The 11,262-nt window shown below is 32.2% G+C and overlaps 1 protein-coding gene across 1 annotated transcript; it reads left to right on the top strand.

The window, feature by feature from the left end:
- Positions 1-3,185: 3,185 nt before the first annotated feature.
- On the top strand, positions 3,186-10,123 carry LOC111711845 (uncharacterized). The gene is made up of 6 exons (XM_023486305.1): positions 3,186-3,216; positions 4,248-4,283; positions 5,596-5,623; positions 5,702-6,058; positions 7,341-7,963; positions 9,146-10,123. The coding sequence occupies exons 1-6, from the start codon at positions 3,187-3,189 to the stop codon at positions 9,380-9,382; spliced, it is 1,311 nt and encodes a 436-aa protein (XP_023342073.1). The 5' UTR covers position 3,186; the 3' UTR covers positions 9,383-10,123.
- Positions 10,124-11,262: the final 1,139 nt, after the last annotated feature.

Raw genomic sequence — 11,262 nt, 5'->3', positions numbered from 1 at the left:
TTGCTGTGACGTTTTTGGACTGCTGAAGAACTAGTTTTTGCGTAACAACAATAATAAAGATTGTAAACAATAACACAAATGATAAACAGACATCTGGTGCATCTCTGGCGTTAGATGAAGATTCACCGTATACTAACTCATGTTTGTTTACATTAGATCGACTGCCTTTGTTATTGTTGTTAAGCAAAAACTAGTTCTTCAGCAGTCCAAAAACGTCACAGCAAAGTGTACGGAAACCCAATCGCCCCCTCCTTCTATTCAATTCTCCTTGCGTTTAACTAAACTGGTCGTTTTCTTTCTTTGGAAAGTGACACGTTGACGTAGTTTTAGTGACACTTTTCAGATATGGGCATTGTTTTTGTCGTTAAAGAACTAAATTTTAAAAACGAACACAATGTTTCCGTTCAGAAAAATTAACGAACGATGAACGAACCTAAATTAAAATTGAAAAAAACGAACGCACCGACCTCAATGTTTTAGGAGCATACGTTCTATTCACATAAACGTGTATCTAAGGAGTAACGAGGAAGATATTTAAAAAACGAAATAAATTTCGTAATTTTCTTTTCTCTGCTTCATAAAGTTACTTGCAACTATAATGGACAGACCGTAATATAATATTATCAATTTTTAGATAATAATAATAATTTCTTCATCGTTTTTGTTTGTTGAAAGGTGAACCCATTGTGACTCGAGGATAAAAGCTTGATAAATGACATTACACCAACACTCAACAGTCTCTTAATGGGGATCATAAATTAGATTTATAAATTAATAATTTCTTAAGTAATTAGATTATTTTTCCCAATAGTCGGACTACATGGTATACAAACTGGAGTACCTGACGTTAGCCCAGGTTTACATTATTATTCATAGTCATAATAGTCATAGTTACTCCCACCATTTAATAGCGCTTGGTATTAAATCATGTTTTTGAGCGCCCGACGTTACCCGTGGAATTTTAAAAATATCAAACAAGTTTAAGCCAATGTGTCAACCTCGGGGAACCCGGGAACTCCCTCAAAAAGTTTAACCAACTGTTTAACCGGCCAGCTATAGCGAACATGTATAAATATCATTTTATTGCATGTATGTATAGTTCATATAAAAGATTATCAGAAATTATATAATCGCTTTTAAGTGCTATCTTTTCTATGTTGCTGATTACGTGTATCTATCTTTTTATCAAAATAATATATATCTATCTATCTATGTATATGTGTTTGTTCACTGCTCACGACTCACGAGAAAGCATTTGACCGACTCAGCTAGTGAAGTTCAACTGAACATTCCAATCTACTTCACTATACACTATACAGCATGCAGGGACTATTCAGGATATAGGAGGATCATAAGTCATACAAATATTTAATCTTTAAATAGTTATGCAGTGTTTTCTTGTATATCCTAAAACATAGCATAACTATTATAATCTATGTATATAAATTTGTCTTGTCTGTCTGTTTGTCTGTTTGGGTGTCTGTTTGTTTGTTTGTATCCAATAAACGTTAAAACGGCTGAACCGATCGGGCCCAAATTATTTGTGAAACATCACGTGACCACAGGGAAGGTTTATGAATCATAAAAATTTTAAAAAATGTGATTTAAAGGTTTTTAATTTTGTAAAAAAATTTAATTCTTGAAAATCCGCGAATTTTTTTTTAAATCCCCCAAATTTTTTTCTTCTTTGTTTTAAAATGTAAACAAACAAAACTTGTTCACAATTTAAATAAAAGATGGGCGCGAAGCGCCTTAAAAGCCTTGTATTAAATATTTGTTCTGATAAGCTTTATACATTACTCCTATAATATCTTTTGAAGGATAGAGGTAGCGCCAGATCATTCTAAATACTCATCTGCGAATCCAGAGGCTTGGTGAGCATTTCCAGGACTCATGGAGTCCCTGCACCCCTTCCGTATATGCACACACCTATTAAAACCCCGGAAAAGGTCGTATATAGGGGGGGGGGGGGGTTTGGGGTTAATTCCCCCCCCCCCCCTTAGAATCTTGGGATATAAATATATCCCAGTTTAGAAACTTGATCTTTATTCTCCCATTACCATTACCATCAATTCATCCAATTAGAGATGAATCCCTAAATCAGTACTAAATAAACGGACATATTTTAATATCTCATTTAAAATCCGTCAAAAAAAACTTACTATGTAGATAGATCTACATCTATAGATCTAGGTAATGTCCTAAATACATAACCGGAAACAATGGATTAGAAAGTCGATATTATAGCAATACTAAAGTGTATTTGATGTTACAAAGCAAATAGTTTTACTAGAATCTCATTAAATCACTGATTTAGTGAAATGGTTCTGTTTACACTGCACAATCTGTTTCTCATGCTCATTGGACGGTTTTTTAAGTTATAAGTTGATACTAAAAGTCGTCTTCCTATTTCAGATTGTAGTCCAACAAAAAGGTAGCAAATACGAAAATCTACATTTAATGGGAGAAGAGTGGGTTCTAATGTTCAATTGTGATAAATTTTCTCCGAAATAAAATTTAAAATTTCAAATCTGATGTTTTTGACATTATCAACTTTTACGATGCTCAATGTTCCGCCAAAATAACACAACTTTAAAGTAGACTAAAAGCAATATAAATATCTGTTAAGGTACAGGAATATGGAATAGGAAAACTAGAAGTATCTTGAAAAAAAATCTTTATTGCGTAGGAGGATGGATAGAAAGATTTAAGGATAGATAGATAGATAGATGAGAGGATAAAGTATACTTTACCTCTGGTTTTCCTTCATTTCCTTCAGTTACGCAGAGTCCAAGGTAATAGATACAGGGGTACCCTCAAAGATATAGATCCTAAAGACGACTGTACGGAATTTCAGAAGAATTACATTAATGCAATTGTTTCTATCTATTTCAACTAGAATATCTGTCCCATGTACCAAACCCTCTGTATCAAAAAAAAATTTATATGACTATTTAAATCACTATTACTATTACTATTTCTATTATATATTGAAATAAGAAAAGTTTAGTTTATGCAGCTAAGACTCAATTCATTTACTTTATTTGACGAGACTTCTTCTTATGTTGTAAATGATATAGCATTTAAATTTGACAATTGTACATTAATACAATTCTATTCATATTTCTTATTTTATTTTTTATTTCATGTTTATAATTTTCATAGATGATGATTTTTCCTATTCTTATGCCCCTTCTCCTCAGTTCGCATTTACAGGTATAGAAACCAAATTTTATTAATTGGAGAAAGGTCGTTGAACTACATAACGCCACGATTGAACTACTTCTTAAGAGCTTATTGTCTCAAATTCTACTCACCAATTTAAAGTTGAAAATTTGAACATTCCTAATTTGACAAAATCCCGACAGTTCCAACCAATCAGAGTGCCGCAAATGTTGGGTTTTAGTAAATCCCCTACTCCATGAGAGTCTCTCAGACCCGTATCAATCAGGTACAACTCAATCTTTTTCGTTGGTCTACAAGGCATAAGAGCTAATCAGTTTAACAACACTTCACTGTCAATGTCAACACGGACACGATCTCGTAAACTATCAATGTCAACACGGAAACGCGATCTTGTTAACTAACAATGTCAACTTGGACACGATCTCGTAAACTATCAATTTCAACAAGGACACAATCTCATTAACTATCAATGTCAAAACGGACACGATCTCGTAAACTATCAATGTCAACATTAACACGATCTCGTAAATTATCAATGTCGACATGGACACGATCTCGTGAACTATCAATGTCAACACAGACACGATCTTGAAAACTATCAATGTCAACATGGACATGATCTCATAAACTATAAATTTCAACACGGACACAATCTCGTAAACTATCAATGTCAACACGGACACACGATCTCATAAACTCTTTTGCTAAACGAGAAACAATTTATACTTCTCTCGTTGTAACCAAAGTGCAACTAAATGTATTTAGGGTTCTCTGTTACAAGTTAAAGTTAATTGACGCACTTATACAAGTTTTACATCGATATATATTTATGAATGTCTTGTTTTATTATATAGATTTAATAGCTGAAAGGCCCGGCGTTGCCCGTGGAAAAAAATTTTGAAAAAATTTCGATTTTTTTTAGCCTATAACACCCCCGACCACCCATGAGTGTCCACGAAAAATTTCAGCTCAATCGATCCAGCCGTTTGGCCGGCTATCGACAACATATATCTATGAAAATGTCTTGTTTTATTATTTGGATTATATATTCTTTTTTGCAGGTTAAAAACAAATTAAACCACCAAAGTAGAAGGAAGGTAAATATCAATTTTTATCATTGTATTAATAAAAGATTAGTAATGACTGAAGGAAGACAAGTTTTTTTTACATTTCATTTACCAAGAAAATTTTCTGGGCAATTTATAGAGTGACATGTTAGATTCACAACGGTGCCATTTAGACCTTTGTTTGGTTAAGATTAAATGAAATTTCAAATTTAAAACTATTGAAAATAAAAAAACGAAGAAAATTCTTAGGCTATACCATTGTAAAAAGAGAAAATTCCTATATCAAAGATCACTTGGAATTAAGTCTTCAGAGCTTAAAACTTTCGAATGGTGGATATCGAGATCAATGCTTGATCCTCTCTTTTTGCTAATCTTAAGACTAATTTTGTCTTTAGATTAATTTCTAGAGATTAGAAATACGCTCTTTAACTTTTGAAAAACCGGTTTTTAATTTTATCGCATTTGTAGTGTTATTGCAATTGGACTATAATGATCGATTATGAAATTACGCTCAGGTTGAAAAGATTGTAAAAGAATTTGGAAATTAAATTTACATTCAAGGAACTGATTACTCGCCACAATATCTATAGCGTCTATATATTTGCAGCCTGGTGGCGCCAAAGACCTTTTGCTATTTGAAACTATGAAATACTACAGTGATAGCCAGAAAACAAGGGAATAGAAGGACGGCATTATAGCAATACATAAATGTATTGGATTGTGTTACAAAGCAAATAGTTTTACCAGACACTTAAGAAATCCCTTATTTTGTGAAATGGGTCTGTTTACACTGCACAATTTCATTGTCATTGAACTTTTCAAAGCTAAAACTTGATTCTCAAAGTCGTCTTTATATACTATTCCAGAGATTTCTGGATATCACAGTGAAAGCTTTTTTTTCAAAAATGGGTAATAGAAATTAAAACTGTAAAGTTTGTGGAAAGTAATCAAATTGTTCACAAGATGTATATGCATGATCAAGAATGTAAGGCAAGGAAAGTCAATTGCGGTTGTGTATACTCTGAGTACATATTGAAACCAGTTCTCTCTGGGCGGAATTTGTAAACAATAATAGATGCATTAGTGTTCGTTTAGTATCCGAGGAGGTTAAAAGCATCAAATTTTGATAATTTTGACAATTCACATAATAATTTCCTATGACCAGAATATTTCATTGATTTTTTATGTGAAAGATGGATCCCATGTCAGGCTTCGACATCCGTCTTGTGTTTACATCAGCGCCCAGAGACAGTACACTGCAGTACAAAAGATGTGTACACTTCTGAAATAACTTTCCTTGCCTTACATCCTTGTGCATGATTAAATTCACTGTTTGTTTCAGTTAACACACAGGGTAAATCTGGAAAAGGGTAAATATAAATACTTTTTTTAATAAGTTTTTCTGATGTAAAATATCTGAAACAAATTTATAGAATAATTATTTTTAGAAGATGGAATTAGAGATTTACGAAGACGTGAAGAAAAAATCCAAAATCTGATAAAATATTCCAAACCTATGTACACCGCCAGTGACACCCTTGACCCACTTTGGAAACAAAGTTCCCCTAGGTTTAATTGGTTAAACAAACCGTTGAAAAGTAGGTCTGGACATCGGGGATTAAAGAATCAACTTCAAAAAGGCAATAAAGGTCAATTGATGAATTTCAAAGAAAACCTGATGAATAATGAACTTAAAGATACCAAGCTATCGAAACAACTACAAGACCCTGGACATTTTAAAGAAAACGAATTTTCAATTACAAAAGAGTTGGAAGGGTATAACGTCCAAGAATACAAATATATAGGTATGTTGAAAAAAAGAAAATTTTGGTTCAATATTTTTTTTTGAAGTTCAGAAAGATTAATTACAATTATTGTTGTCTTCCTTTTTATGATCCCTGTCCCACACTGTGATCTAGCCAAGGATGTAATGCAAGATAAGTTATTTCAGAAGTGTACATATCTTTTGTACGCAGTGTACTGTCTCTGGGCGGTAATGTAAACACAAGACGTATGTCAAAGCCTGACATGGGATCCATCTTTCACATAAAAAAAATCAAAAAAATATTCATCAAATAGTCATAGGAAACTATTATGTGAATTATCAAAATTATCAAAATTTAATGCTTTTAACCTCCTCGGATATTAAACGAACACTGATGCATCTATTCGTGTTTACTAATTCCGCCCAGAGAGAACTGGTTTCAATGTGTACGCAGAGTATACACGACCGCAATTAACTTTCCTTGCATTACACCCTTGGATCTAGCTAGGCTACATTTATTGCTAGAAACGTGCTGGGTCGACTCTACACTAAGTAGTCCAGACTGGACGGTACTGCATGTTCAGTACTTCTTGTACCGGCTTGGATCATGCAACTTTTATGGCTTCCTTATAATAAACCCATCACAGTTGAGCTGCTTTAAACCCTACATCCTTGCAAACTCACTTCTGCCATTTTCCTGACCACAAACATCCCAGAAACCTGACCTTTGACCTCAGAAGACTGGAGTTTAAACATTTTTTAAATCCAAGTTGATGTACAAATTATTTACAGGATAGTTTATTTTTATTTTTAACTTTGTCATTTTCCTTGCAAAAATGTAATTTATTAAGCAAGAGAAGAGTATGTTGTTTATCCTTCGAATAGTTTGTGATTATTTTTTACTTATTTCCTGGTTTACTGTAGCGTATTAAGTTCAAGTCTGTACCTAACAAAAAAGTCAAAAATTTTGAGCAAAAATGACTGGTTTTATTGAATACTGAGAGAATGTGAGAGCTTACTCTCAGGTCTAAATCTCTTAAGATTAACATCTAACGTCCTTAGATAGACACGACTAAGTGAGTTTTGTCGAAGTACTGGATTTCAGAGTACTCAACTCGAAATAAAAGGAATTGAGTATTTTCCACAAACTCTGATTTATAATCCCAATATCTTTGCAAAAGCCGTAGACCTTAGATTTTTCAATAGTCTAGAAACAATGTTCCCCAAAGTTTTCAATTGGTGGAATGAAAATGAAAAGAATAAATTAAATAAGTTAAATTAATTTCTTTAATAGTATTTTTTAATAAAAGAGTTTCTTGAAGGTGTTCTTGAATATGAACCTGCTTTGAATGATGCGGTCCTAGATGTTCTTGAAGATGAACCTGCTTTAAATGATGCAGAATTAGATGTTCCAGAAGGTGAACCTGCTTTTAATGATGCGGAACTAGATGTTCCAAAAGGTGAACCTGCTTTGAATGATGCAGAACTTTATGTTCCAGAATATAAACCTGGTTTGAATGATGCGGAACTAGATATTCCAGAAGGTGAACCTGCTTTGAATGATGCAGAACTTTATGTGCCAGAATATAAATCTGGTTTTAATGATGCGGAACTAGATGTTCCAGAAGGTGAACCTGCTTTTAATGATGCGGAACTAGATGTTCCAAAAGGTGAACCTGCTTTGAATGATGCAGAACTTTATGTGCCAGAATATAAACCTGGTTTGAATGATGCGGAACTAGATGTTCTTGAAGATGAACCTGCTTTGAATTATGCAGAACTAGATATTCTAGAAGATAAACCTGCTTTGAATGATGAGGAACTAGATGTTCTAGATGAAATTGGGCATGAAGGCAAAAATGAAGAAGTTGAAGTTTCTGAATATGGTGAAGACTATTTTTATAATAGTAATCTTCCATTCTTTCAAGATGATCCTACACCCCAGGTAAAACAGATTCTTTTGAAGGTTTTAACAACTTTCAAGGGAGTGAGGACATAAAACAAGGGACCCACAAGTTAAAGAGTTAGTTTACCATTTAACAACGTTCATTTTTTTATTTTTCTCTGCACCCTAGTCAGTTAACTAGTAAACCAAAAATTGAAAATCATCAATTCCAAGATAAAAAACAAGGACTCTTTAATACTTTTACAAGACATAGGTTGAAAAGGGTACCATAGTGAATCGGCCAAGCCATTTAAAATAACACCAACAGACTGTATGTTTGTCCAAATATATATATTTTAAAGAGAAACACCAGAAAATTCAAAACTTCATGTTTTGTCTGAATGTTTATATATTCACATAAACTTTTTTATTTATTTTTTATATAGAGAAGTCAATTATACCCTAGATAAGTGTTATTAGAAACCTCTTAACAGTAATGGCTTAAATTAGGTCGGAGTAAATAGGGATAATTGAAGATTTCATTCAAAATCAGAATTAAAGTATTTTTTTCAGCAATTGCAGTCCTTTCTCATCTAACATTATTTTTCTGGCTGCCTTTTTTTAATGTCGGCTAAAATCAATTTAACTAGGGTGTCTCAAAGTAACTAATTTGTGGATTTCAACATGGGTGTTTTTCCAATTCTCTATGATCCCTTCAGTCAGAGGTTTACAACGCGTTTAAGAAAGATGTAGAAGTTGAAGTTATCCATTATTTGATTTAGAATTCTTGTAATCACCAAATTTTGCCATTTTTCGAAGATTTTTTACAAAGTTCTTTTTTGGACTCAAGAACCTGGTAGATAGAGTCCATCATTTTTTAATTTGCTTTTTGAGTCCCCCTAATATCCTCTTATTTATACTTAATCATCTTTGAGAACACGGATAATAATTCTTTTTATAACATATATTTTAAACATATATGTGATCCCATGAGTTAATTGTGACATTTTTGATTTCTCTATCATTTCAGGTAAACTTTGTCATAAATGACTTGAAAAAGATTTTGACTTGACTTAAAAGTACTGCTAAGTTAAAATGAAAGGGGTAATGGCTGAAGCCTACAAATTTTAGGAGTTGAATGTGACCAACAGTCCCTTTAAAAAGTTAAATTTCCACCAAAGTCTCAAAATAAACCATAACCCTTGTACATAAATAGTTTAAATCTATTAGTTTATTATTCAGGTTATCAGAGACATGAGTTCCCCCAACCTCCCCCTGTACACTGCTGAGCAACCTCAGCCTCTCATTGAACAAAACAAATTTACTGTCTTTCCTTTTCTGGAGCTTCATCCAGAGAACTTCCATAAAACATGGCGGTCCAACTCTAGAGTTCCTATTCCGTTTGAAAAACACGTGCCTGGAGCTGACAAAGGGCATGAATTTCCGGTTTGGTTTACAAGAAAGCGAAGATTTGTTTAGTAATCATGGCTTAACCAAGCGCTACATATGTAATTCTTAATATTTTTTAACACCAACCAAAAATAAAGCCCAGAAGATTTTCATGACTAAAATTGCATGTCGCAAATATTGTATTTTTAAAGGACATAAAATTGTGTAAACGTACATAAAATAATAAGTTGAAGACTTGTTTGCCATCTGTTCATTCCAATTTTAATATTACATCGCATTTCTATCGGCCAAAACCGGACTACCTCAAAAATATTACTGATATGGAGAAATGCAGCCCATGCAAATACATACAGTACAGTACATATAGTACAGTACAGTACATACTTTCTGCATCAAGCACGATGACATCTTAAAGCAGATATACGTATGAGAAAGTCCGGTTTTAGCCTGTGGAAATACAGTGTAGAATGAATATCAAGGAATGATAAATGTGATCGTGAAAAGACGAGCGATTTTTGAAAAATCGCAATTTGGTCGAGAGGACGAAATCGTTTCTTGAATTTAAAATACAGTATGATGATTTTCTTTTAATAATGATAAAAATGACAAACATGGTTCATTTCTATGTTTTTGAGATTCCCAGGACATAACATAATAGTTCCTTGATTAACATAAAGCGTAATTATGTATGTATTCTATATATATGTGACATGAAGCGTAATTATGTATGTATTCTATATATATGTGACATGAAGCGTAATTATGTATGTAATCTATATATATGTGACATGAAGCGTAATTATGTATGTATTCTGTATATCTGTGACTTGAATAAAGTTTTGAAAATGTTTATTCTCTATGAACATAAAAACAAAGAATAGTCTACGTGCATCGGGTATATATTTTATACTCAATACATTTCTAATCAAATACATATTCTTGTACAATTACATAGATACAATATACATACTTATACAATATTTATATACTGATTCATCTGAAATGTTAATTTTGGTACACTGAGATTTATAAAATTGTTAAATTGGATGACGCCTTCAAGCAATCTTTTGAGTATTTGATGTTTTTATCTATAAAACAAATATTAAATATTACAACCAAAACTACTTATTAAGTGAAATTGGTCCGTCTACACTCCACTGTCATAAGTTTTTTAATAATTCTAAAGAAACTTATTTTTATTTTTAATTCGAGGTAAATTAATTAGCCCTGAAATATGAACGCAATTGATATATTAATATTAAACTTATTGATCCGCGGCATTTGATCTTAAATATGTAATACGACATTATAAAAACTCTTGCTATGTATTCATATATCTGGGATTCACTTTAAAGAATAAGAAATCATAATATAAGATCGATAATAAGGTTAAATATTGGGTCAATATTTTGTGTAGACTGTAGACGTGGTTCTATTGGTTTATTGATATTTATTTTTTAAAGATAATATTATATAATATATTCAATTTATATCTCTAACTAACAGGCAAACACACATTTCTGCGAACATATAGATTAAGCTACCTTATCAGTATGCTCTCCTGCTAAAATAAAGCTAAAATTGTGATTTTGCTACACATCTCATTTGTATGAAAAATACCATATATTATGAAACAAAATTTGTTAGATGTCATTAAGTATAGTTTTATAATAGTCTAAAGCAGAATTTTAGGCCAGTAACGTGAGCAAGGCCCGAAAAAAACTTGGTTTTTGCGTATAAATCACAATGCCTACTCTTAAATTACAAAGCTCTATGATATTTGTTAATTACCCACTAAGCTTACATCTTTAAACAATCTCTTAAGCTATCTATATAGATATATTTTGATACATATATATATATATATATATATATGATTAAGCTACCTTATCAGTATATAAATATAATCCTACCGCAAGTGTAAGATTTACTCCTGGGAAAAAGCGTCA

This window comes from Eurytemora carolleeae, unplaced genomic scaffold (assembly GCF_000591075.1).
Source record: "Eurytemora carolleeae unplaced genomic scaffold, Eaff_2.0 scaffold1213, whole genome shotgun sequence".
In the NCBI taxonomy this organism is placed as follows: Eukaryota; Metazoa; Arthropoda; class Copepoda; order Calanoida; family Temoridae; genus Eurytemora; species Eurytemora carolleeae.
The sequence above is the reverse complement of the archived record's forward strand: the minus strand, read 5'-3'. Positions and strand labels throughout refer to the sequence as shown.